We start from the raw sequence: 27564 nt of genomic DNA, 5'->3' as shown, positions 1-27564 counted from the left end.
TTTCCCAGCATCCCAAGTCATCTTTTAATCTGCCATGGACAATGTATGCCTTGAAAATGACAAGCTTCAAGCAATGATTGCAGGAAGCAGACGTACTTTACATGCTCCCCCCTCTCTATTCTGATAATGGACTATACCTGTATTTACAAAATTCCAGTGGACTAGATAGATTCCCAGAGACTGAACTAGGCTTTCCCCCTGGGCCACCAATGGAAGGAAGTGCCTCTTTTGCAGTAGTTGTGCCAAGTGCAGCTGAATGTTTAATTTATAGTTGCATACTGTTAAAACGAAGGCATATTTCTTTACTGAGCTCTTCCAACCAGTCCAACTTCTGAGCCACTATTGTCTGTCAGCGAGGGTCTTAAAGACACCTTTTGGTCACTTGGTCCATTCTGTGTTCAGCCCCCTTTAGTTAGTTGACCTCTTGCCAGGTGACGTAGGCCAACCCACTGATTCATATTTTCTGACAAGGAACCCTGCATCTAAAAGTCTGGTGGTAAAGGTGTCTATGCGTAAAGCCTTGTAATGCTTTTCTGAGCAGTCTTGTGGATAGTCCAAATGTATTGATGTCTTTGCAAAGAGAATACTCTCTCCTAGTCAAGATTATTGAACTTGGAGTGCCTTTGAGTTGACAGAATCTTGCTGGCAGTCCTGGAAGACCAATGGGTCTCTCTGTCTCGAACAATAGAAATGTCCAGAACTTTGCAAAGCGTCTTTCATGTTGGTTTGCACACCACAAACTTTATGGACGGAGCTATTAGCACCAGTGTTGTGCTTACAACACACACACCTGGAAGCAATCTACGTGCTATGTGACAGCAGGAAGGGTATGTTAAAATGCATGTCCTGCAAATCTAGGGCTCCACACTCTCCTAGATCCAAAGCAGAAAGAATCTGAGACAGATTGAGCTTTTTGAATTTCTTTCCTTTGAAAGGCTGTCAGTGAGCATAGGTCCAGAATAGGACGGAGCTTTCTCTTTGGTGCAAGGAGCTAATGTGAACCGCTCCCCTCTACACCATCTGAAACCAGCACTTACTCAGTTGCACCCTTGACCAGCAAGATGGTCGGCTTTTTGCAGCAAGACTGCAGAATGGTCCACTGATGATCGCTTTCATGTGGGTAGAAAACTGGGTGAGTAGAGAATAAAAAGCAGGGAGGGTAGTCCCTCTGAACAATTTTCAAGACTTAATTGTCCTTTGTGATGGTTATCCAGCTGGTTTCGCTTTCGGGGAGTTCTCCGTTGATAATCACAAGCTCTGAATAGTCCTGATACATATTGAATTGAATTAAAGGGGCATTTATAAAGCGCATGGCTTCCCTAGAGCATCCCAGCGCCTGAGGGTCAACCTGAAGAGAGAAGGAAACATTCTAAAGTCTCTCATATGACCAAAGAATCTCTCAAACAGGTGAAACAGTCCAAAGTCTCCTCAGAGATAGGATCCCCTCCAGGAATGTCCAAGAAAGTCTCATCTAGCCATTCCAAAGGTAAAACTGGCCACAAATCTTCTTTGGCGTCAAGTTCACAGTCGATGCCGGTGTCTACTTCAACGACTACTACCGTGACTCTCGTTGTCGACGGCGTTCACCACATCGACCGTCGAGGTTGCCTTTATCGTCGACTACACCGTCGACGAGAGTGAAGACCTTATCGTCAAGCCGGTCTACAAAGCCATCGTCAGCGAAGACCTCGATGATGACACCACTGTTGACGAGACAGCCGCCAACGACCATACCATCGTCGACTACGATTTCGTCGCTGACCCCCCCCGGCTGTGGCAATACAGTCGACTGTTGCTGATTTACCGTCCACAACATCCCTGTCGACGACTAGAATTTCTCTGTCGACGACGGCACCAACCTCAAAAAATTCAGATTGTTATGCAGGTCCGTCAACCCCGTTCCAGCAATCTGCGCAAAGTCAATTCAGGACACCAAACATTTCTTCGCTACCTCACAGCCATCTTATGGATGTAGAGGATTCTGAGGAGGACGAAGGCCAGTTTCGAGCGGCACGTAGTCCTTCGGATCTGAACGTCAAATATCAAGAGGAGGAGGAGGAAGACTATGATGATGAAGAGCAGTATTACCAGCATTACCCGGCCCCTCCTGCGCAGTATCCGCAGTATAAAAATTTTGAGCAACCTAGGCAGCAGCCTGCACAATTTCCTCTGGCATTAATTCTAAACCTTCCGAATATGTTGGCAGATTATAAAAGGTTTCCTCCTCAAGAGGATAATATCGTCGCACCTCCGCCTCTGCTCTTCATCCCAGAGAAAACCCTACTACATCTGAGGATGAGCAGGAAGGAGAGATACCAGACCCTCCTCCACCCCTGATGAGCGGGATGACTACATAGCACCAACGCCATCCCTGCCACCTCATCATCCTTCAGACTCTCCGCCGGAGGATATTGGAGGATTCCAAAATATTCTGGACGGAGCCGCTAACAGATTTAATCTTACAACAATTGCATCAATTGGACAGTCTTTCTTGCCTGGTCTTTAAAATCAGAGGAAACTGTCTGATCAATACCCATCATTGATCATATTTGGCAGGAAGGAATCAAGGTTATGAAGGCGTCTGCTACCGTGGTTCCTGTGCTACCAAGGTTGGACAAAAAATAGAGAGCCCCTGAGGGCTCACCTGCGTGTCGAACAAATCACCCCAAGCCTGACTCCGTGATCTCTCAGGCGGCTCAGAGATGATCAAAAAATCTGTCTACACCTATCATTTCTCCACCAGACAAGGAGGGTCGGCGCCTTGATTCAATTGGAAAAAGATTTTCATCAACGGCGGCAGTCTCAGGGCTGCTAACGCTTTGCCTATTTTAGCCCGTTATAATGGGCAAATGTGGTCCGACATGGGTACGATCCAGGATGTCATTCCGGAAGATAGTAAAGAGGAGTTTCTTAAAATGCTCGCAGAAGGAGAAAGAGCAGTGTCAGAAATAATTGACATTGCTATGGACATTGCCACGACTGGTTTGCGGCAGTTAGCTGGTGCTGCCGTTTTAAGGCGACCAGGGTGGTTAAAAGCAACAAATTTCCGCCCAGAAATTGACCAATCTTGGATATGGCCTATGATGGCGACTGCCTATTTGGCAGCCATATTGATGAGGCGCTTACCGCCATTAAAAAAGATACTTGTACTGCTAAGGTGCTTGGATCCCTGCAGTACCGCATGGTGCCCTTTCAGGGAGCCCGAGGTAGGAGTTACTCCAATTATAGGGGGACTTGCCAGCGTTCCCAGTCTTATCAGACCTACCACCCGCAATATCGTCAAGGGTATCATCAGCAATCCTACCGCCAAGCGACTACAGCTTGTTTCTCCAGGCAAGGCTCCAAACGAAAGCCAGGATCCCAAGGCCGTGACTCCGGCTGCAAGCAGTGATTGCAACAGGGTACCAGCTGCGTTTTCTTTCCCCCTGAATGGTGCGAAAATCTCCGAACAGATCGACCAGTGGCCAGTCAGCACTTCAGACAAGTGGGTCCTGAATCTCATCTCTTATTGCCACACATTGGAATTCATTCAAAAACCTCCCTATACCCCTCCCAGGGGATTGCACCACTCTCACCTTCACCTACTCAAAAAAAACAAAAAAAAGCAAGTGTCATGCCTCAGAAAGGGGCAATAGAAAAGGTCCCTTTTTCCCAGAGAAGGAAAGGCTTCTACTCCCGCTTCTTCCTCATTCGCAAAAAGTTGGGAGAGTGGAGGTCTATTCTAGACCTCAGAAAATTGAACAAATTCTTAGTCAAACATTCAGGATGGTCACACTTTCAGACATCCTACGACGCCGTAACAGTGGCGATTTCATGACTTGATTGGATCTCGAGGATGCACACTTTCATAACCCTATTCATCCGAAACACAGGAAATTCCTGCAGTTCACAAGTGGCTGGTACCAACTATCAATTCAGAGTCCTTCCATTCGGCCTCAAATCGGCTCCACGGACTTTCACTAACTTTTTAGCTCCAGTGGCAGAAGCCTTGAGAAGCAAAGGTCATAAGGTATTCCCTTACCTCGACGACTGGCTGCTAAAGGCGCCATCTTCTCGCCTAGTGAAAAATGCAACAGACGATTGCCTCACTATTTTTCACAAATTGGGGGTCTCAATCAATTACCAAAAATCTTCGATCCACCTGAACCGGATAATGACATTTCTGGGTGCCAAATTGGACAACATCCAGAACAAGGCTTTTTTTCCCCAGGAAAGACAACAAAGGTTACAAGCATTAGCACTCAAACTGTACAGAAAAAAGTGCGTTTCTGTGAGCGTGTAAAAATCTCTACTGGGAATGCTCTCTTCGGCAATAGATCTCGTGCCGCTGACTCTATTGTACATGAGGCCTCTTCAAGAGGAACTGCAACGTCCTTGGATTCAAACCACAGGTTCATTCGACGACGTGGTTAACGTCACTCCTCAAATGAAAGAGGCTCTACAGTGGTGGACTCAGACTTCACATCTGTCCCAAGGCCAGTCTTTTCTTCCAGTCATCCCAGATTATATAGTGACAGATGCTTCTTTGGAAGGCTGGAGAGGACACTTGTAGGACCTGCAAGTGCGAGGGAAGTGGTCCTTGGCTTAGTGGCAGATGTACATAAACAGGTTGGAATTGAAAGCCATTTTCCTATCTCTTCAGGCTTTCCTTCCTCGAATACAGGGGTTGTCGGTGTTTATCTGGACGGACAACACCGCAAGCATGTTTTAGATCAACAAACAAGGAGGCACAAAATTTGACTGTCACAGGACGCACAGCAGTTGTGGATCTGGATGACGCTCCTCTGAATTTCCTTGACCGCATTCCGGGTCTCTGGAATACCTTAGCGGATACCTTGAGCAGAACGAAAGACAGCTGCTACGAATGGGAGCTGGAACAAGACCAGCTGGACAAGATATTTGCAATCTTGGGAAAACCAGCACTGGACCTGTTTGCGACTCAGATCAACTTCAAATGCCGATTCGTCACAAGCAGATTCCCTCTCCCAAATTCACGGGGGAATGCTCTTTTGATGCGCTGGTCTGGAATCTATACGTATGCTCCATCTTTATGGTCCTCCAGTGTCGTAAAGCAATTTATGAAAGGACTGTTTAGAGCTTTCCCACCCATCAGAGCTCCAACCCCGGAATGGCAACTTAATGTGGTGTTATCTCAGTTGCTAAAACAGCCATTCGAGCCCATTCACAAAGCGGAATTGAAGTATTTAACCTGTAGTCTCCCTTCTTCTAGCACTTACTTCGACAAGAAGGGTTAGTGAAATACAGGCTTTTACCATATCCCATCCGTTCTTGCGCTTCACTGATCAAATGGTTATTCTGAGGACAAACCCGAAGTTCATTCCAAAAGTTCCTTCGCAATTCCATTTGAATGAGCCAGTCCTTCTGAGAACTTTCTTCCCTAACCCTTCCACGCCTGCAGAAAGAGCACTCCACACTCTAGATCTAAAGAGATGTCTTAAATTTTATTTACAAAGGACTAAAGGCATACGGAAATCAAATCAGTTATTCATAGCTTATGGTCAAAGCTGTCAAGGCACTGCAGTCTCTAAAGCTACCATAGCCAGGTGGATAGCGAGCGCAATACAATGTTGCCATGACAAGGCTGGTAAGCCATTATCAAGGACTGTTAGCGCACTCCGCTAGAGCAGTTTCAGCATCAACTGCTCTGTGCCGGAGTGCCACTTGAAAAAATCGCAGAGCTGCGACGTGGAAAACTACACACACGTTTGCGCAGCATTACTGCCTGGAGTCATCACAACGTGCCGACGCATCCGTGGGACAGGCAGTGTTAAGGAACCTATTTTGTTAAGGTAAGCCTCTTTCAGGAGCGGTTTTATTAGCTGATGTTTTGAATGCAGTATGTTTCTTAAATGTATCTATGCATATTTGTTTTTTCTCCTTTGCTTGTTAATACTGCAAGTATTCTATGCACTGTTTCATGGTCAAATCATTGATCTGTAGATTAATGTTGCATATAGGATTATTTTAGCACTACCCACCGTCCACAAAGGTGCTTTTTTCTAACATATATGTATACATTTTATGCATATACATGCATATGGATATAGAGATGTAGAGATGAAAATGCTTACTATTCTGATTCAGGCATGTGAATCTATGAAAGATACCCCAATACTCGATAAGAAAAAAGTTACTTGCCTGTAACTACAGTTATCCAGTATTGGTATCTTTCATAGATTCACATGCAACCCACCCTCCTCCCCAGAGAGGCACCTCTGGGATACACTACTGACTTCACTCGTGCTGGAAAATCTGAGGGACTCAGCCTCTCTTGGGAAGGTTCTAGAGGGTGCTGGCAGCTGATTGGTTAGGTTTTCAGTTTTGTCCTTTATGTAAAAGAAGACTAATAGGCTATAGAGTACATGGTTGCTCAGTTTTATTTATCCTACCATTTGTGTACAGTAATGGTTTCACTACTTCACTGAATCTTGTCCCATTTGCAGTCTAGCTGTTTACCGGATACAGTGCCCCAGGTTCTGGGAACAAAATAGGTCTCTAATGCAGTTTCTTTTATGTAGGCCTTGCACCATCAAACACGTTTGCTGCACCCCAGCCTGTAACAGTAGCCAGTCCCGCCAAGATGCAGGCTGCTGCCACGCTTGCCGAAGTAGCCAATGGAATTGAAACTGCTGCTGGGGTAAGTTGGTTTACAAGCAGCATGCTATTCTATTTCCTTGTGCGATCATATGTTGTATTGTTTTGCAGCCTTCCCCCACCCCATGTTTGAATGTGCCCTTAACATAAGTTTAGAAACTGTCTTTAGTCACGTCACTACCTAGTGAACGCACCAGCCTCTGCTGCCAAACTTGGATTCACTCATAATTGCCATCTTTCCCTTGCATAAATGTGAACAGAAAAGGATCATCAACTTGCATTATCTGATAGGGACTACTAGCCGCAGATTCCTTCACGTAGAATTATCACCAGACGTGAGACTGGATCTGGAAACTTTTTGCCACAGCATCCCTGCGTGCCGGGGGCGGGGTGACACCACACCACGCGACTCCGCCCAGGCGTCGTCCACGTACGTGACGTCAGCGAGGTCACATACACCCGCACACGTCATTTTTTTCCTTTTCCGCATGCAACGCTGTGAGAAAGTGCCATCTTTCTTGCATGGTATGCCCCCACTTATTGCTGAATATACTTTGAGTGTGCCCTGGACTCCTGCCAATCAGGTGGCCAGGGCCTATGTTCCTTCCCTAAAACACAAAACACAAATTGGCAAACCCTGCTCACATGTCAGCCCCTGGTAAATGGTACCCTAGGTACCCAGGGCCTTGTGACCAGGGAAGGCCCCTAAGGGCTGCAGCACTCATTGTGCCACCCTTAGAGGCCCTGTACCCTTACACACACCCCACACACCACACCACACCACACACACACACACACACACACTCTGCCCTTGCAGGCTGAGTGTCTGGGTACAAGACAAAACAAAGAGTCGACATGGCACACATCCCTGTGTGCCATGCCCACCACCTACACTGCCATGGCATACATCAGCCACCCCTCTAGCTGGGTGCCCTATGCCAATGGTGTGGGCGCAGGAGCCCTGTGCCCCTATAGTACCCAGGTCCATTCCTGGGCACTGTAAGTGCAGTGCTGCCATTTAAGAGTATATGGTGCTTGGAGCTCGTCAAACACGAACTCCACAGCACCATAATGGCAACACTGAAGACTGAGAAGTTTGGTATCAAACTTCTCAGCACATTAAACCCACACTGATGCCAGTGTGGGATTTAATGTACCAAGCACTCCAGAGGGCATCTTAGAGATGCCCCCTAAAACCTAACCTACAATCCACATCTGTTCTGAGGCTGCCTAGGCTGCCACACAGCAGACATGTTGCTGGACCCCTGGGTAGGAGAGCCCCTGCTCTCCTGAGCCTACAACAATGCACATCCTGGGCGAGGTGCTAGATCTCCTCCCCCAGGATGGGCAGGGGGAAGCTTCAAAGGCATGCCACATCTGTGAGCTTTCCCAGGCCACTGCAACCCCCCACTCTGGTGGGAAGCTTGTCCGGAAACCCCAAATAAGGACAGGGGATATGCCAGCCTGCCAACCCCATCCCTCAGGTGGGGGAGGCGAGGTGAAGCACATCTCCGGGCTCTCGCCATCTTGAAGATGGGAAGCTCTGCCCAATCAGGACTAGGCTACTGACCCCCTCCCACAGGCAAGGCAGGATAGGGGGTGTACACACCCCAGGACAGGGACCCCTTAGTCCCTGCCCTTCACCTACCTGTAACTCACCTAAATCTAGTATTTAGGGGCAACCTGAACCTTCCTTCCCCAGATTCCGAAATCCGAAGAAGAGCTGGAAGAAAGAAGACCTGCCCTGCAGCTGCTAAGAGGAAGACACCAACTGCTTTGGCCCCAGCCCTACCGGCCTGTCGGCCCTCGAACCTGCTCCTGCTCCAACCCGGCATCTCTTGTGGCCAGCAACCTCACAATCCCCGGAGGACCTGGCTACCCAAGGACCTCCCTCAACACACTTCAAGAAGCCTGCAGCCTCAGAACCAGGTGCCCCCCCAACCACGATCAACAGAGGGTAAGATTTCCCGACACCAAAAGGCACCCCTGCACCCGGCGGCCCCCTGAGCTCAATCCCGGGGTACCTACCTATCCTCCAACTACCCAACTTACCTCTCGAAGTGGTGGTGGCACCTGAAGAATCTTCGTCCCCGAGCTTGCAGTCTTTTTCTAAACCGGAGATTTCCCATTGAAATCAATTGAGCGCCCGAAGGCTCAAAAGCACCCTGCACCCAGCCGCCTGAGTGGCCCTGGCAGTGCAACCTCTACACCTATCTACTTCCCCACTTGCCCTGAGTAAGTAACCAGGAGCCCAGTTCCCACAGCCGTGTGGCCCGCTAGTCAGCAGCCACCAACCAAGGCACCCCCTACCTCTCATAGGATAACATTGGGCCTAACTCTCTCTGCACCCGGCCGCCCTTGAGCCGCTGAGGGTGAACCAACTGTTCTGTAGTAGGGGATCTCTGTTATAGTCATAATCTATGAATAATCCCCGCCCATTTGCGGGGACCCCGGAGCAATCAAAAATATCTCTTAAGCTGTCCCGCATTTGCAAACCTGCAAAGACACTTAAGAGACAGACAAAATAATACAGCCTAATCACAACAAGGCTGCACTGGCCAGCACTTCCTCTGAAGTGAACACAAAAGCCAAAATAAAGTTTAAATGTCATTTTTATTCACATTTGACATGTTCCTTTATTATCTCACACTCCCTTCACCAAAATCCCTTTAAACAATAGAGAGGAAGGGGTGGACAGACAAGCCCTATAGGCTGTCATTATGTGTCTGCTAAAGGGATACCGTGCCTTTAAGAATCTCTCCAGAGACCCCCGGTATCCCAGGATGCACAGCCAACCCAAGTTACTTTCAGTTCTTTTTTCCGGCTCCTGCTGGCAGGACCCTGGAGCATTAGCTCTTCATTTTTTGAGCTTTTATTCATTTTGAGTGATTTTTTTTTTCTGGATTTGAAGTTTCATTCGACGTCTTTGGCCTTTCTCTACATTCTGCTGTGGTTTTTTGGCAGAATTTCTGCAGTTTGCTTGCCTCTATAGCATCGGATTTGAACACCTGTTTAGCAAGTGCTTTGACTGCGGTAGGTCATAAAGGCCAAAGCTGAAGCTCACAGAGTTTGTCTTCTGTGCTTGCCTGTGTCTTATGTTTGACACCTGTTTAGGCGTCTTCTTCAGCCCCTGGGTAAGGAGAGGGTAGGTCCTCTACCACGTCCCATGCTGTGGCCTCGGGGGCTTTCCCCAGCCGGTCAGCATCGAGGACGGCGACGTAGAGAGCAGGTGTGACGCCAATGCTCTCCGTCGACCCAAGAAAAGGCCCACGTCAAGGAGGCTGCTGAGCCATGGCGTCGAGAGCCATGGCGTCGAGAGCCATGGCGTCGAGAGCCATGGCGTCGAGAGCCATGGCGTCGAGAGCCATGGCGTCGAGAGCCATGGCGTCGAGAGCCATGGCGTCGAGAGCCATGGCGTCGAGAGCCATGCCGTCGAGAGCCATGCCGTCGAGAGCCATGCCGTCGAGAGCCATGCCGTCGAGAGCCATGCCGTCGAGAGCCATGCCGTCGAGAGCCATGCCGTCGAGAGCCATGGCGTCGACGCTGGTGCTTGACGTCGACGCTGGTGCTTGACGTCGACGCTGGTGCTTGACGTCGATGAGATGCTTGACGTCGATGAGATGCCTGCCGTCGGTGCGATGCTTGACGTCGATGAGATGCCTGCCGTCGGTGCGATGCTTGACGTCGGTCCGAGGCTTGACGTCGATGAGATGCCTGCCGTCGGTCCGATGCTTGACGTCGGTCCGAGGCTTGACGTCGATGAGATGCCTGCCGTCGGTGCGATGCTTGACGTCGGTCCGAGGCTTGACGTCGATGAGATGCCTGACGTCGGTCCGAGGCTTGACGTCGATGAGATGCCTGCCGTCGGTCCGAGGCTTGACGTCGATGAGATGCCTGCCGTCGGTGCGATGCTTGACGTCGGTGCGATGCTTGACGTCGATGCATGGCTGGACGTCGATGCATGGCTGGACGTCGATGCATGGCTGGACGTCGATGCATGGCTGGACGTCGATGCATGGCTGGACGTCGAGACGATGCTTGACGTCGAGACGCTTGGCGTCGCGGCGCAGTGATGCTTGACGTCGATCGCCGTCGAGGCGCGGTGATGCTCGACGTCAAGGTGCAGAAGGAGGTTCGACACCGCTGCGGTGGTGCCGTCGCAGTGCTGATGACGTCGCAGTAATGGTGAGGTCATGGGTGACGTCGAGGGGTCATTACTGGCGCTCGATGGCTAGGTCCGGTTCTGGACCTCGCTCTGTTGTGGGCCTACCATCATAGGCGGGGACTTCGTTTTCCCGGCAGCGTCGACTCTCGACGCTGAGCTGGCACCGAGGGACCCTTCGGAGTCTGGGGCTACTTACACGTGGTCCGCTCGGAAGCGCGGGACTTTGGTCCCCTCGCTTAGCAGTGTCTGCGTACCGGCTCACCATCTTGGTCGCCTCCTGCTCCGCCCCCACGGGTGATACCACGGGGATGCCGCAGAATTCTCTCCGGCTCATCTCCCACTCACCGGGGGCCTGTGGCGCCTCGGCCGGCGACCCCCCCCCCTGTGAGAAAGTGGCTCTGTATATACTGTTCCCTAATAGGTACAGGGTGTACAGAGTCCACAGTCCCCCAGAGGCTGATAGAGGTCAAAGTTAGGTATGACCTTACTCTCAAAAGTGGTAGCTTGGTCGAGCAGTAAGGCAGTACCAGAGGACAGTGTAAAGCATTTATTGTACACACTCAGTCAGCAAATGGTTTCACACACTCAATAACTGAACTCTAGGCCAATGATTTGTATATATAAAATATATGCTTGTTTTATTTTTAGAACCACAAAGGGGGTAAAAATATACTTTCTCAGAATGAGAGGTTGAATATAAATACTTTTGTTTCAAGCAATAAATTTGTGTAAACAGTCACAGTTGGTTGCAATAAACAATCCTATTTCCTAAACATAACAATGCATTGAGCTCAATGGTAAATTCAGGTTATTTGTAATAAATTACTTTTCAGATTACTTTTGGAATTCCAGGTCTGGATCCTAGAACCAGCCTGGGGTCAGTATTCAGAATCAAGTGATGAAAGTCGACTTAACTGTAATGATTTTTAAATAATATTTAGCTATTTCAAAAGTTAGCACTTAGAAAATATTTCACAGAAAACATTCAATGGATCTCTATGGCAAGAAATTCAAATTGCAGGTAGAGTACTTAATCGTTACTTTAGTAATCCAGGACTGGGTGCCTAGACCCAGGACTGGGGTCCTTATCAAAAGCGGTTAAGTAATTTCGTTTGCAGAAATGGTACGATTTTAAAAGAATATTTCAAATTTGCAAAAGTAGACACTTAGAAGAAATTTCACAGAAAAGCAGACAATGGTTTCCTATGGGAGAAAAATGAGTTAGAAGTAAGTATAGTTGTGAACACTTTTCAGAGTCAGGGCTGGGCACCAAGATCCAGCACTGGGAGCTCACCTAGGAGCAGGTGAGTAAATTCGTTTTTGTCACTTGGCTGATTTTTGGTGAATTTTTGCAGTTTTGAAAAGTTCACACTTAGAAGATTTTTGAAGAAAAAGCCAGTCAATGTTACCCTATGAGGAAAATGAAGTTAGCGGTTTAAGGGTAAGTACTCGACTGGTAGTGTTGAAATTCCGGGCATGGACTCAGGGGTCCCCCAGTGTCAGGTAAGTACAGTTGGTTCACCCTCAGCGGTTTCAGGACGGCCGGGTGCAGAGAGAGTTTGGCCCAATGTTATCCTATGAGGGATAGGGGGGGCCTTGGTTGGTGGCTGCTGTCTGGCAAGCCACGCGGCTGTGGGAGCTGGGCTCCTGGTCACTTACTCAGGGCAAGTGGGGAAGTAGGTTAGAGTAGAGAGGGCACTGCCAGGGCCACTCGGGCGGCTGGGTGCAGGGTGCTTTTGAGCCTTAGGGCGCTCAATGGAAGTCAATGGGAATGTTCCGGTTTGGAAAGAGGCTGCAGGCTCGGGGACGAGGATGTTTCAGGTGCCACCACCACTTCGAGAGGTAAGTTGGGTAGTTGTAGGTTAGGTGGGTACCCCGGGATTGGGCACAGGGGGTCGCAGGGCGCCGGGTGCAGGGGTGCCTTTTGGCGTCGGGAATCTTACCCTCTGGTTGATCGCGGCTGGGGTGGCACTTGGTTCTGAGGCTGCAGGCTTCTTCCGGGATGTCGAGGGGGGTCCTTGGGTGCCGGACTCTGGGTCACAGTCGCCGTGGGGTCGTCCTCTGGGTCTTTGTCCACTCCGGCACTGGCCAGGCTTGGCTGGTGCAGAGTGTGTTGGGTCCGCGGTCCCGGGCTGGTGCCAGGGATAGCAAGTAGGTTTCTTGAGTAGAGCCTCTACTCGTGGGAGTCCCAGGGGCTTAGAGCTAAAGGGTAGCCAGGTCCTCCGGGGTTGGTGAGGTTGCTGGCCACGTGGGATGCCGCGCTGGTGCAGGTTCGAGAGTCGACAGGCCGGTAGGGCTGGGGCCAAAGCAGTTGGTGTCTTCTTCTCTTTTTAGCAGCTGCAGGGCAGGTCTTTGTTCTTCTTGCTCTTCTTGTCGTTTTTCTATCTGGAATCTGAGGAAGGAAGGTTCAGGGGGCCCCTAAATACTAGATTTAGGGGCGTTACAGGTAGGTGAAGGCCAGGGACCAATGGGTCCTTGTCCTGGGGTGGGTACACCCCCTATCCTGCCTCTCTCCTGTGGGAGGGGGGCAGTAGCCTAATCCTGATAGGGTAGGGCCTCCCATCTTCAAGATGGCGAGAGCCCGGAGATGTGCTTCACCTCGCCTCCCCCACCTGAGGGGTGGGGTGGGCAGGCTGGCACATCCCCTGTCCTTGTATGGGGTTTCCGGCCAAGCTTCCCGCCAGAGTGGGGGGTTGCAGTGGCCTGGGGAAACTCCAACTGGCGGCATGCCTTTGAAGCTTCCCTTTGCTCATCCTGGGGGAGGAGATTTCTCACCTCACCCAGGATGTGCATTGTTGCAGGCCCGGGAGAGCAGGGGCTCTCCCACCCAGGGGTCCAGCAACGTGTCTGCTGTGTGGCAGCCTGGGCAGCCTCAGAGCAGACGTGGATTGCAAGTTAGCTGTAAGGGGGCATCTTCTAAGATGCCCTCTGGGGTGCTTAGTACATTAAATCCTACACTGGCATCAGTGTGGGTTCAATGTGATGAGAAGTTTGATACCAAACTTCCCAGGCTTCAGTGTTGCCAATATGGTGCTGTGGAGCTCGTGTTTGACAAGCTCTCAGCACCATGTATTCTTAAGTGACAGCACTGCACTTACAGTGCCCAGGAATGGACCCGGGTACTGTAGGGGCACAGGGCTCCTGCTCCTGTGCCCACACCATAGGCGTAATGCACCCAGCTAGAGGGGTGGCTGACATATGCCTTGGCAGTGTAGGTGATGGGCATGGTACACAGTGATGTGTGCCATGTCGACTCTTTGTTTTGTCCTGCATCCAGACACTCAGCCTGCAAGGGCAGTGTGTGTGTGTAAGGGTACAGGGCCTCTGAGGGTGGCACAATGAGTGCTGCAGCCCTTAGAGGCCTTCCCTGGTCACAAGGCCCTGGGTACCTAGGGTACCATTTACTAGGGGCTGACATGTGGCTAGGGTTTGCCAATTTGGAGTTTGTGTGGTTTAAGGAAGGAACATAGGCCCTGGGCACCTGATTGGCAGGAACCCAGGGTACACTCAATCGAAGTACATTCAGCAATTTAGCAAAAAGTGGGGGCATACCATGCAAGAAAGATGGCACTTTCTCACACAACCCCCCCCCAAACGAAAGGTGATGAGACTAACCTTGTCCCATGGAGTCTTCATTGTCTAAGTGGAAGAACCTGGAAAGTCCATCTGCATTGGCATGGGCAGTCCCTGGTCTGTGTTCCACTTCAAAGTCCATTCCCTGTAGGGAGATGGACCACCTCAGTAGTTTTGGATTTTCCCCTTTCATCTGCATTAGCCATCTGAGAGGTCTGTGGTCAGTTTGAACTAGGAAGTGAGTGCCAAACAAGTATGGCCTCAGCTTCTTCAGGGACCAAACCACAGCAAAGGCCTCCCTCTCAATGGCACTCCAACGCTGCTCTCTAGGGAGTAGTCTTCTGCTTATAAAAGCAACAGGTTGGTCTTGGCCTTCATCATTGGTCTGGGATAGGACCGCTCCTATCCCTAGCTCAGAGGCATCAGTCTGCACTATGAACTGCTTGGCATAATCTGGAGCTTTTAGAATTGGTGCTGAGCACATTGCTTCTTTTAGGGTGTCAAAAGCCTTTTGACAACTAACTGTCCAGTTAACTTTCTTGGGCATTTTCTTGGAGGTGAGTTCTGTGAGGGGGGTCACAATGGACCCATACCCCTTCACAAACCTCCTGTAGTACCCAGTCAAGCCAAGGAATGCCCTGACTTGGGTCTGGGTTGTTGGAGCTATCCAGTCCATGATGGCCTGGATTTTGGGTTGTAAGGGCTGTACCTGGCCTCCACCTACAAGGTGGCCCAAGTACACCACAGTGCCCTGCCCTATCTGGCATTTGGATGCCTTGATAGTGAGACCTGCACTCTGCAGAGCCTCTAAAACCTTCCCAAGGTGGATCAGGTGATCCTGCCAGGTGGAGCTAAAGACAGCAATATCATCAAGATAAGCTGCACTAAAGGACTCCAACCCAGCCAGGACATGGTTCACCAACCTCTGGAAGGTGGCAGGGGCATTCTTTAACCCAAAGGGCATCACAGTAAACTGATAATGCCCATCAGGGGTGGAGAATGCTGTCTTTTCTTTTGCTCCTGGGGCCATGCCAATCTGCCAGTACCCTGCAGTTAAGTCAAAGGTACTGAGAAATTTGGCAGCCCCCAATTTGTCTATCAGTTCATCTGCTCTTGGGATAGGGTGAGCATCTGTCTTGGTGACAGAGTTGAGCCCTCTATAGTCCACACAGAACCTCATCTCTCTCTTTTCACCCTGTTGATGAGGTTTGGGGACCAGAACCACTGGGCTAGCCCAGGGGCTCTCTGAAGGCTCAATGACCCCTAACTCCAGCATCTTGCTGACCTCAGCTTTGATGCTTTCCTTGACTTGATCTGACTGTCGATAGATTTTGTTCTTGACAGGTGCACTGTCACCAGTGTCCACATCATGGGTACACCAGCTTGTCAGACCAGGGGTCAGGGAAAAGAGGCTAGCATATTGTTGCAAGACTTGCTTGCAGTCAGTCTGCTGTTGGGCAGAGAGGGTGTCTGAGAAAATCACACCATCTACTGACCCGTCTTTTGGGCTGTAGGATAGGAGGTCAGGGAGTGGCTCACTCTCTGCTTCCTGTTCTTCATCAGTCACCATCAGCATGGTGATGTCAGCCCTATCATTGTAGAGTTTAAGGCGGTTCACATGGATGACCCTTTTGGGTGTCCTGCTAGTGCCCAGGTCAACTAGATAGGTGACCTCACTCTTTCTCTCTAGGATAGGGTAAGGGCCACTCCATTTGTCTTGGAGAGCCCTTGGTGCCACTGGCTCCAAAACCCACACCTGTTGCCCTGGTTGAAACTCAACCAGTGCAGCTTTTTGGTCATACCAGTGCTTCTGGAGCTCCTGGCTGGCCTCAAGGTTCTTGGATGCCTTTTCCATATACTCAGCCATTCTGGACCTTAGGCCAAGCACATAGTCCACTATGTCTTGTTTGGGTTCCTGAAGAGGCCTCTCCCAGCCCTCTTTTACAAGACATAGTGGTCCCCTTACAGGATGACCAAACAGAAGTTCAAAGGGTGAGAAACCTACTCCCTTCTGTGGCACTTCCCTGTAAGCGAAAAGCAAGCATGGTAACAGGACATCCCACCTCCTTTTGAGTTTCTCAGGGAGTCCCATGATCATACCTTTCAATGTCTTGTTGAACCTCTCAACAAGGCCATTGGTTTGTGGGTGGTAGGGTGTAGTAAACTTGTACTGCACTCCACACTCTTTCCACATGTGTGTTAGGTAAGCAGACATGAAGTTGGAACCTCTGTCTGAAACCACCTCCTTAGGAAAACCCACCCTGGTGAAGACACCCAGGAGGGCCTTGGCTACTGCAGGAGCTGTAGTAGTCCTAAGTGGAATTGCTTCAGGGTACCTAGTAGCATGATCCACTACTACTAGAATGAATTTGTTCCCTGAGGCTGTGGGAGGTTCAAGTGGACCCACAATGTCCACACCTACCCTTTCAAAGGGGACCCCCACCACTGGTAGTGGAATGAGGGGGGCCTTTGGGTGGCCACCTGTCTTGCCACTGGCCTGACAGGTAACACAGGAGCTGACAAACTCCTTCACCTTTTGGTGCATCTGGGGCCAGTAAAAGTGACTCACTAACCTTTCCCAAGTTTTGGATTGCCCCAGATGCCCAGCTAGGGGGATGTCATGAGCCAAAGTTAGGAGGAACTCCCTGTACTTCTGTGGCACTACCACCCTCCTGGTGGCTCCAGGAGTGGGGTCTCTTGCCTCAGCATACAGTAATCCCTCTTCCCAATAAGCTCTGTGGGTACCACTGACATCTCCCCTGGCTTCTGAAGCAGCTTGTTGTCTCAGGCTTTCAAGAGTGGGACAGTCTCGCTGGCCCTGGCACAGCTCTTCCCTAGAGGGTCCCCCTGGGCCCAAGAGTTCAACCTGGTAAGGGTCAAGCTCCATGGACTCAGTTCCCTCAGGGGTATCTACATCCTCTCCAGGGGGAGAGGGGTTCTGAGTGTTTGGCTGTACAGAAGCTGGTCCCCCAGTCTCCTTGCCCTTCCTCTTGGTTGGTTGGGCCATTATTCCAGGCTCCAAACCTACTTTTTCACCCTTCCTCTTGCTCTGTGCTCTGGTTTGCACACACACCAATTCAGGGATGCCCAGCATGGCTGCATGGGCCTTTAACTCAACTTCAGCCCAGGCTGAGGTTTCCAGATCATTTCCAAGCAGGCATGCAGCTGGCAACTTTGGAGAGACCACTACCTGTTTCAGGCCAGTAACCCCCCCCCAGCCTAATGTTATCATGGCCATGGGATGACTAGTGGTGACACTGTCAGCGTTGGTGACTGGGTAAGACTTCCCAATCAAGTATTGCTCAGGGGAAACCAGTGTGTCTTTCACCATAGTGACACTGGCACCTGTATCCCTCAGAGCTTCTACCCTAGTTCCATTTACCCAGGGGTACTGTAAGTATTTCTTTAAGTTGGGGGGCCACACAGCCACAGTGGCAAACTCCACTTCTCCCAAGGAGACTAAACTTGCTTCAGTGTGTTCCCAGATTTGCTCAGGGTACACCTCTGATCCCATTTGTATACTTGCTGCCCCAGGAGTGGCTGTACTGGGTGCCTTAGGGGCTTTGTTTTGGGGGCAAGATACAGTTAGGTGTCCCTGCTTCTTACAGGTATTACACCAGGCCTTTAAGGGATCAAAGTTCTTCCCCCTATATGGTTGGGGCACATAGGGAGTAGTTTGGGTCCCACCCACCTGAACAGGTTTTTGGGGCCCTTTGGAAGACTCAGACTTTTTATCTTGGGGGTTCTCACCACCTTTCCCCTGGGGAGGTTTTGTGACCACTTTCTTTTGGTCACCCCCAGTGGTTGTCTTGGTCACCCTAGTCTTGACCCAGTGGTCTGCCTTCTTTCCCAATTCTTGGGGAGAAATTAGACCTAGGTCTACCAAATGCTGATGCAACTTTTCATTTGTGCAGTTACTCAAAATATGTTCCTTCATGAATAAATTGTACAATCCAGTAAAATCCTGCACACCATGTCCAGCTAACCAACCATCCAGTGTCTTCACTGAGAAATCTACAAAATCAATCCAGGACTGGGTCTGGGTTTTGTGAGCCCCCCTGAATCTAATTCTATACTCCTCAGTGGTGAATCCAAATCCCTCAATCAGAGCTTTCTTCATGAGGTCATAGGATCCTGCTTCTGGCCCAGAGAGAGTCAGAAGCCTGTCCCTGCAGTTACCAGAGAACAGTTCCCACAGGAGTGCCCCCCAGAGAGGTTTCTTTACTTTCCTGATGTCACAAGCCCTCTCAAAGGCTGTGAACCATTTGGTGATATCATCACCTTCCTCAAATTTAGGGACAATCCCTTTGGGGATTTTAAGGTCAGAAGTTTCCTCCCTATCCTTGTTTTTATTATTGCTGCCACCATTGATGGGTGCTAAACCCATCTCTCTCCTTTCCTTTTCTAGAGCCAGGAGCCTGGACTCTAGATCTATTCTTTTGGCCAGCCTCACAAGGCTGTCCTCTTCACTGGGGGGTCCCCCAGTGTTGTCTCTGGGACCAGAGCCACCTGTGTGGTCTCTAGGTGCCCAGATGCTATGTCTTGAGTTGGAGGGTATGGGTGCCATCTCCTCCCTAGGGAATAGTATGGGGAGGTTGCTGTCCTCCTCCCCTGATTCCCTTTCCCCATCTGACTGGCCATCACCATGTTCAGATGGGTGGTCTTTAGCATACTCAGCCAGGAGCTCCTGGAGCCCTTGTTTGGTTGGATGCTGAACCATTGGTAAATTTTTGAGTTTACATAAGGACCTCAATTCCTTGAAAGACAAGTGTAAGTAAGGTGTGAGGTCGAGCTCCTCCACCAGGTCCATGTTATTATTATCACTAATAGCTGGGTTTGTTTGAGACATTCTAACCTGACAGTTCTAACCCTCTACCCTGACTATAGTGACTTTTATTTTTCTAAAATTCTAATGGGACTTAAGCAAGGCCCTAGCAAGACTTTTAGTAATTTTGGAAAAACCAATCAGAATTCTAAAGGCAATTTTTAAGAGTTCTGTCGTGTGATCAGATGGTAACCAAGTAGTCCAACAAATGCAAGTTTGTATCCCACCGCTGATCCACCAATGTGAGAAAGTGGCTCTGTATATACTGTTCCCTAATAGGTACAGGGTGTACAGAGTCCACAGTCCCCCAGAGGCTGATAGAGGTCAAAGTTAGGTATGACCTTACTCTCAAAAGTGGTAGCTTGGTCGAGCAGTAAGGCAGTACCAGAGGACAGTGTAAAGCATTTATTGTACACACTCAGTCAGCAAATGGTTTCACACACTCAATAACTGAACTCTAGGCCAATGATTTGTATATATAAAATATATGCTTGTTTTATTTTTAGAACCACAAAGGGGGTAAAAATATACTTTCTCAGAATGAGAGGTTGAATATAAATACTTTTGTTTCAAGCAATAAATTTGTGTAAACAGTCACAGTTGGTTGCAATAAACAATCCTATTTCCTAAACATAACAATGCATTGAGCTCAATGGTAAATTCAGGTTATTTGTAATAAATTACTTTTCAGATTACTTTTGGAATTCCAGGTCTGGATCCTAGAACCAGCCTGGGGTCAGTATTCAGAATCAAGTGATGAAAGTCGACTTAATAACTGTAATGATTTTTAAATAATATTTAGCTATTTCAAAAGTTAGCACTTAGAAAATATTTCACAGAACACATTCAATGGATCTCTATGGCAAGAAATTCAAATTGCAGGTAGAGTACTTAATCGTTACTTTAGTAATCCAGGACTGGGTGCCTAGACCCAGGACTGGGGTCCTTATCAAAAGCGGTTAAGTAATTTCGTTTGCAGAAATGGTACGATTTTAAAAGAATATTTCAAATTTGCAAAAGTAGACACTTAGAAGAAATTTCACAGAAAAGCAGACAATGGTTTCCTATGGGAGAAAAATGAGTTAGAAGTAAGTATAGTTGTGAACACTTTTCAGAGTCAGGGCTGGGCACCAAGATCCAGCACTGGGAGCTCACCTAGGAGCAGGTGAGTAAATTCGTTTTTGTCACTTGGCTGATTTTTGATGTATTTTTGCAGTTTTGAAAAGTTCACACTTAGAAGATTTTTGAAGAAAAAGCCAGTCAATGTTACCCTATGAGGAAAATGAAGTTAGCGGTTTAAGGGTAAGTACTCGACTGGTAGTGTTGAAATTCCGGGCATGGACTCGGGGGTCCCCCAGTGTCAGGTAAGTACAGTTGGTTCACCCTCAGCGGTTTCAGGACGGCCGGGTGCAGAGAGAGTTGGGCCCAATGTTATCCTATGAGGGATAGGGGGGGCCTTGGTTGGTGGCTGCTGTCTGGCAAGCCACGCGGCTGTGGGAGCTGGGCTCCTGCTCACTTACTCAGGGCAAGTGGGGAAGTAAGTTAGAGTAGAGAGGGCACTGCCAGGGCCACTCAGGCGGCTGGGTGCAGGGTGCTTTTGAGCCTTAGGGCGCTCAATGGAAGTCAATGGGAATGTTCCGGTTTGGAAAGAGGCTGCAGGCTCGGACGAGGATGTTTCAGGTGCCACCACCACTTCGAGAGGTAAGTTGGGTAGTTGTAGGTTAGGTGGGTACCCCGGGATTGGGCACAGGGGGTCGCAGGGCGCCGGGTGCAGGGGTGCCTTTTGACGTCGGGAATCTTACCCTCTGGTTGATCGCGGCTGGGGTGGCACTTGGTTCTGAGGCTGCAGGCTTCTTCCGGGATGTCGAGGGGGGTCCTTGGGTGCCGGACTCTGGGTCACAGTCGCCGTGGGGTCGTCCTCTGGGTCTTTGTCCACTCCGGCACTGGCCAGGCTTGGCTGGTGCAGAGTGTGTTGGGTCCGCGGTCCCGGGCTGGTGCCAGGGATAGCAAGTAGGTTTCTTGAGTAGAGCCTCTACTCGTGGGAGTCCCAGGGGCTTAGAGCTAAAGGGTAGCCAGGTCCTCCGGGGTTGGTGAGGTTGCTGGCCACGTGGGATGCCGCGCTGGTGCAGGTTCGAGAGTCGACAGGCCGGTAGGGCTGGGGCCAAAGCAGTTGGTGTCTTCTCTTTTTAGCAGCTGCAGGGCAGGTCTTTGTTCTTCTTGCTCTTCTTGTCGTTTTTCTATCTGGAATCTCAGGAAGGAAGGTTCAGGGGGCCCCTAAATACTAGATTTAGGGGCGTTACAGGTAGGTGAAGGCCAGGGACCAATGGGTCCTTGTCCTGGGGTGGGTACACCCCCTATCCTGCCTCTCTCCTGTGGGAGGGGGGCAGTAGCCTAATCCTGATAGGGTAGGGCCTCCCATCTTCAAGATGGCGAGAGCCCGGAGATGTGCTTCACCTCGCCTCCCCCACCTGAGGGGTGGGGTGGGCAGGCTGGCACATCCCCTGTCCTTGTATGGGGTTTCCGGCCAAGCTTCCCGCCAGAGTGGGGGGTTGCAGTGGCCTGGGGAAACTCCAACTGGCGGCATGCCTTTGAAGCTTCCCTTTGCTCATCCTGGGGGAGGAGATTTCTCACCTCACCCAGGATGTGCATTGTTGCAGGCCCGGGAGAGCAGGGGCTCTCCCACCCAGGGGTCCAGCAACGTGTCTGCTGTGTGGCAGCCTGGGCAGCCTCAGAGCAGACGTGGATTGCAAGTTAGCTGTAAGGGGGCATCTTCTAAGATGCCCTCTGGGGTGCTTAGTACATTAAATCCTACACTGGCATCAGTGTGGGTTCAATGTGCTGAGAAGTTTGATACCAAACTTCCCAGGCTTCAGTGTTGCCAATATGGTGCTGTGGAGCTCGTGTTTGACAAGCTCTCAGCACCATGTATTCTTAAGTGACAGCACTGCACTTACAGTGCCCAGGAATGGACCCGGGTACTGTAGGGGCACAGGGCTCCTGCTCCTGTGCCCACACCATAGGCGTAATGCACCCAGCTAGAGGGGTGGCTGACATATGCCTTGGCAGTGTAGGTGATGGGCATGGTACACAGTGATGTGTGCCATGTCGACTCTTTGTTTTGTCCTGCATCCAGACACTCAGCCTGCAAGGGCAGTGTGTGTGTGTAAGGGTACAGGGCCTCTGAGGGTGGCACAATGAGTGCTGCAGCCCTTAGAGGCCTTCCCTGGTCACAAGGCCCTGGGTACCTAGGGTACCATTTACTAGGGGCTGACATGTGGCTAGGGTTTGCCAATTTGGAGTTTGTGTGGTTTAAGGAAGGAACATAGGCCCTGGGCACCTGATTGGCAGGAACCCAGGGTACACTCAATCGAAGTACATTCAGCAATTTAGCAAAAAGTGGGGGCATACCATGCAAGAAAGATGGCACTTTCTCACAAACCCCCCCCTCCTCCGTGGAATCTTGATGTCCCTAGCACGAGGTCTCGTGTGGGGGCGTCGGTCCCATGGAATCCGCTGTCTTCCATAAGGTCCCGTCGTCACCGTTATGGAAGTTCTCGGGTCAGGCATGCCAGGGGGGCCTCTTACGTGAATAGGGAGAGGTGCTCTCCTGTTCTTACGAACCTCTGGCTGGGCCGTTGTGGTGATCCCTGTGTGCGTTCCTTCACCGACGTGTGGATCTCCTGCCCAGAGACAGGGATAGTCTACAGGGCATGATGGTTGCGGATATATATATAATCTTAGGCTCTGCAGCAGATGTTTCGCTTCAGGCGCATCCCGGGCTTTGCCGTGGGTTTGTTCTACGGCGACGTTCTTGTCTTCGACGGAATCTTTGCATTCTGCGCAGCAGTGTGTTTCTACTCTCCTTGTCTGCCGCAACTCTTGTGCTCCCATGCGGATAGCAAGGCGCCATTGAGTCATTTTGGGGCTGACCGCCGTGCGACTCTTCCGGTTTCCCTCCAGCGCTCCCTCCACCTCACTCGCGCTCTGTGCGCGAGTTGTAGAAGGAGGCCACCTCCATCTTCCAGTAAAGGAAGATAGATTCGGCTCCTCTGGGACGGACTGGACAGGGATGGTACTCGCCGTTCCTTCTAGCGTGCAAGGGAGACATGACCGAGTTTGGACCCACGTTCGGCGGGCGACAAGCCGACTCGTGGGATCAAAGAGTAGTACATTCCGGTGGGGGTCTCTGCATTAGGTTTCCCCTCAACCTCCTCAGGGTGACTGACTATGCAGCGGGAAAAATATCGCGAGTTCCTGTTTTTCACAGTGGGCAACGGCCATTATCATTGCTTTGTGCCTCCTTTCGGCCTGCAGCCGACACCTTGGAATGTTCCATACGCTAGGCCGTAGTGGCTGCGCATTTGAGAGTCACAGTGGCTTTGTCTCTCCGTTTCTGAACGGCTGGTTGATCAAGGCAGCTACTTTCAGGTAGCGCGCCTGCATTTCACTTGGACTCTCTCTCTCTCTCTCTCTCTCTCTCTCACTCTCGCTCTCTCTCACTTCGTTTGGGCCTCCGCACCGACCTCACAAGGTCTGTCGTGACTCAACGGCTGTGTGCCCTTCGGAGGGGAGACGCTCTTCGATCCTTCGTAGGGCTCGAGTTCTTGTATTATTACCCTCCCCCCCCCCCCCCCACGGTGGGGCAGGTCTCGTCCTTTCAGAAGCGCAAGCGCACTCCCTCCAGACGTGCGTTCTCTTGAACAAGCTGGGGTGGCACGTCACCATGTCCAAGTCGGTCCCGGCGCCGTTCCAGTGCATATAGTACGTGGCGGCCTCCATCTCTACGCTGTCAGTAAGCGTGTCTCCTTCGGCGGAAAGACGATGGTCACTCCTTCGGTAGGCTCAGGCCCTTGTGACCGCTCCATCGGAGGGGCTTGTGACGACGAGATTCGGCTGTCGCTGCATGCTCTTCAGTCGCTGCAGTGGTGGTGTTCGGGGGACAATCTCCTCAGTCGGGCCCTCTTCACAGGGGGTATGGTCGCAGACGGAGATGACTTCCCACATCAACTTTTTGGGAAACTCAGAGCAGTACCCTTGGCCCTGCAGGCGTTCCATTCCTCCTTCAAGGCAGACTCCCTGCTCGTTCAGACGGACAATCCTACTTCCATGTATTGCATCTGCAAGCAGGGGGGCTCCCGTTCACGCATGCTGTCTCGGGAGGCGCAGGCCATCTGGTATTGGCTGGTGACCAGGAACCTACCGATCACGGCTACCCATTTGCTGGGAGTGCGTAATGCCCAAGCCGTTGCGCTCAGCAGGCTCGTTCACGAGAATCACGAGAGAGTGCTAAACGGCGACGTGCTGATAGACGTCTTCGCAGAGTGGGGCTCCCCGGATGTCGATCTGTTCGCTCGGGCAGAAGACAGCAGAGGCTGCGACTTCGCGTCCAGGTACTTCCGACCAGGGACGCTGGGGAAAGCTCTCTGGATCAGCTGGTCTAACGGCTTTCTCTACGCCTTTCCACCCTTTCCCCTGATATCGGCGGTGCTGATCGAGCTGTCGCGATCCAGAGCCAGGATGATCCTTTTGGCTCTGGAGGGGTCGAGGCACTGGTGGTTCACCGACCTTCTTCACCGGTCTGTTATTCCACGCAGGCGCCTGCCATGTCGGCCGGACCTTCTCACGAGGTTCGGATGACAGATGGTTCCCCCGATCTCTTGTCCTGGAGTTTGGCAGCCTGGCTCCTGAGTTAGTGCAATATGGACACTTGATTCTGCCTCGGGACTGTATGGATATACTGAAAGAGGCAAAGAGACAGTCTACGAGAAATTCTTCTGCCTATAAGTGGAAGAGATTTTGCTTATGGTGCAGGGCAAAGGACGTTGACCCTACATCCTGTAGAGAAGATGCTATTCTGCCTTATCTGCTGCAGTTGGCTCACTCTGGGCTTAATTTTCAGTCTATCAGGGTTCGTCTCGCAGCTTTGACTGCGTATAGAAAGGGCCCTTCCCAAACCTCATTTTTCCACATGCCTGTGGTTACGGATTTTTTGGAAGGTTCGCGTAAGGTGTTCCTCCCTGTTAGACGACCTTCTCCACCATGGGTGTTGACTGTGGTGTTGTCCAGATAATGAGGGAGCCTTTTTGAGCCGATTCATAAGGCCTCCTTGCAGTATTTGTCCTGGAAGGCTGTTTCTCCTTGTGGCGATTACATCAGCCAGGAGAGTAGGTGAGATTCAGGCTCTGTGTTTTTAAGAGCCGTATACTGTATTCCATGCTTCTAAAGTGGTGATGCGTACTCAGCCTAAGTTTTTACCTACAGTGATATCTGATTTCCATGTGAATCAAATGATAACTTTGCCTACGTTTTTTCAGCATCCCTTCTCTCCGGCGGAGAGGTCTCTGCGTTCACTTGCTGTGCGTAGGGTGTTGACCTTCTATCTCGATAAGACAAAAGGCATCCGCAGGTCGGATCCACTGTTGGTGAATTATGGTTCGGTAAGAACTGGTCTAGCTACCTCAACACGGTCCCTCTCCGGATGGATTGTGTCCTGTATTCAGCTTTGTTATCAGAAAGCTAATAAGACGTTAGGGGGTAAGCCTACAGCACATTCGACTAGAGGCAAAGCAGCGACTGCAGCTTTGCTTCAGACTGTTCCAATTGCTGACATTTGTAAGGCTGCCACCTGGAAGTCGGTCCATACGTTTACAAAGCATTACTGCCTGGACTCTGATGCTAGGGCAGATGCGCAGGTTGGACGGGCTTCGCTGAGGAATTTGTTTGCACAGTAATTTGTTGGTGTCTGAGTTTTTACTCCACCGCTGTTTGTTGGTTGGGATGGGCTTGCCATTCTATTCATAGATTATGACTATACACAGAGATCCCCTACTACAGAAGGAGTAGTTTCTTACCTGTAACTCCAGTTCTGTAGTAGGGGTATCTCTGTTATAGTCATAAGCGACCCTCCCTCCTCCCCGGTGGAGTAACCTGACGGTATCAGGCCTGTTATACACCTTCAAAAAGAACTGAAAGTAACTTGGGTTGGCTGTGCATCCTGGGATACCGGGGGTCTCTGGAGAGATTCTTAAAGGCACGGTATCCCTTTAGCAGACACATAATGACAGCCTATAGGGCTTGTCTGTCCACCCCTTCCTCTCTATTGTTTAAAGGGATTTTGGTGAAGGGAGTGTGAGATAATAAAGGAACATGTCAAATGTGAATAAAAATGACATTTAAACTTTATTTTGGCTTTTGTGTTCACTTCAGAGGAAGTGCTGGCCAGTGCAGCCTTGTGATTAGGCTGTATTATTTTGTCTGTCTCTTAAGTGTCTTTGCAGGTTTGCAAATGCGGGACAGCTTAAGAGATATTTTTGATTGCTCCGGGGTCCCCGCACATGGGCGGGGATTATTCATAGATTATGACTATAACAGAGATACCCCTACTACAGAACTGGAGTTACAGGTAAGAAACTACTCCTACCTACCTGACCCTGGGAGACCCCTGAGTCTATGCCCAGAACCTTAACTCTGCCAGTCGAGTACTTACCTTTAAACCGATAACTCAATGTTCCCCATATGGTAACATTGACTGGCTTTTCCTGAAATTTCTTCTAAGTGGACTTTTCAAAACTTAAAATATTCACCAAAAATCAGCCGAGTAAAGAAAACGAAAATACTCACCTGCTCTTAGGTGAGCTCCCAGTGCTGGATCTTGGTGCATACTATACCTGCAACTTGAATTTTCTGCCATAGGGAATCATTGACTGTTTTCTATGAAATATTTTCTAAGTGTCAACTTTTAAAATAGCAAAATATTGTCTAAAAATAATCACAGTAATTAAGTCGACTTTCATCACTTGATTCCAAGTACTGACCCAGGACTGAATCTAGGATCCAGTCCTGGAATTCCAAAAGTAATCCTAAAAGTAATCTGTGGCAAATAACTTGAAACTTCCATTGAACTCAATGCATTATTGTGTTTAAAATTGTGTTGCCTATTGCAACCACTTACAACTTTCTACAAAAGTCAATTGCATATTGCAAAAGTATTTATATGAAACCTCTCATTCTGAGAAAGTATATTTTAATACCTATTGTTGGGTCTCAAATAAAACGAGCATATATTTTTTATATATAAACCATTGGCCTAGAGTTCAGTTATTGAGTGTGTGAGACCATTTGCTGGCTGAGTGTGTGCAACAAATGCTTTACACTGTCCTCTGATACTGCCTTACTGCTCGACCAAGCTACCACTATAGAGAGTAACGTTATATCTAACTTTAGCCTCTGACAAACCTCTGGGGACTGTGGGAACAGTATATACAGAGCCACTTTCTCACAAACGCGGATCCGTTCCTTCCTACGGGCCTGTTTAGGCCCCCCATTTCTTCCATTCTTTTTTGGTGGAACAGTGTGCGAATGCCTTCGGGCTTTAAAACGTGCATGT

At 50.0% G+C, this 27564-nt stretch overlaps 1 protein-coding gene across 1 annotated transcript in view; it reads left to right on the top strand.

The window, feature by feature from the left end:
- The window catches only part of HCFC1 (host cell factor C1), a 272045-nt gene that overhangs the window by 231232 nt on the left and 13249 nt on the right, over nt 1–27564 (top strand). The window contains exon 21 of the mRNA XM_085629740.1: nt 6540–6658. Coding sequence (XP_085485866.1) covers nt 6540–6658 — 119 coding nt within the window. The remainder of the gene's footprint in view (nt 1–6539; nt 6659–27564) is intronic.

Source organism: Triturus cristatus, chromosome 10 (genome assembly GCF_964204655.1).
Source record: "Triturus cristatus chromosome 10, aTriCri1.1, whole genome shotgun sequence".
In the NCBI taxonomy this organism is placed as follows: Eukaryota; Metazoa; Chordata; class Amphibia; order Caudata; family Salamandridae; genus Triturus; species Triturus cristatus.
Note: the sequence above shows the minus strand (reverse complement) of the source record. Positions and strands in the feature narration are given on the sequence as shown.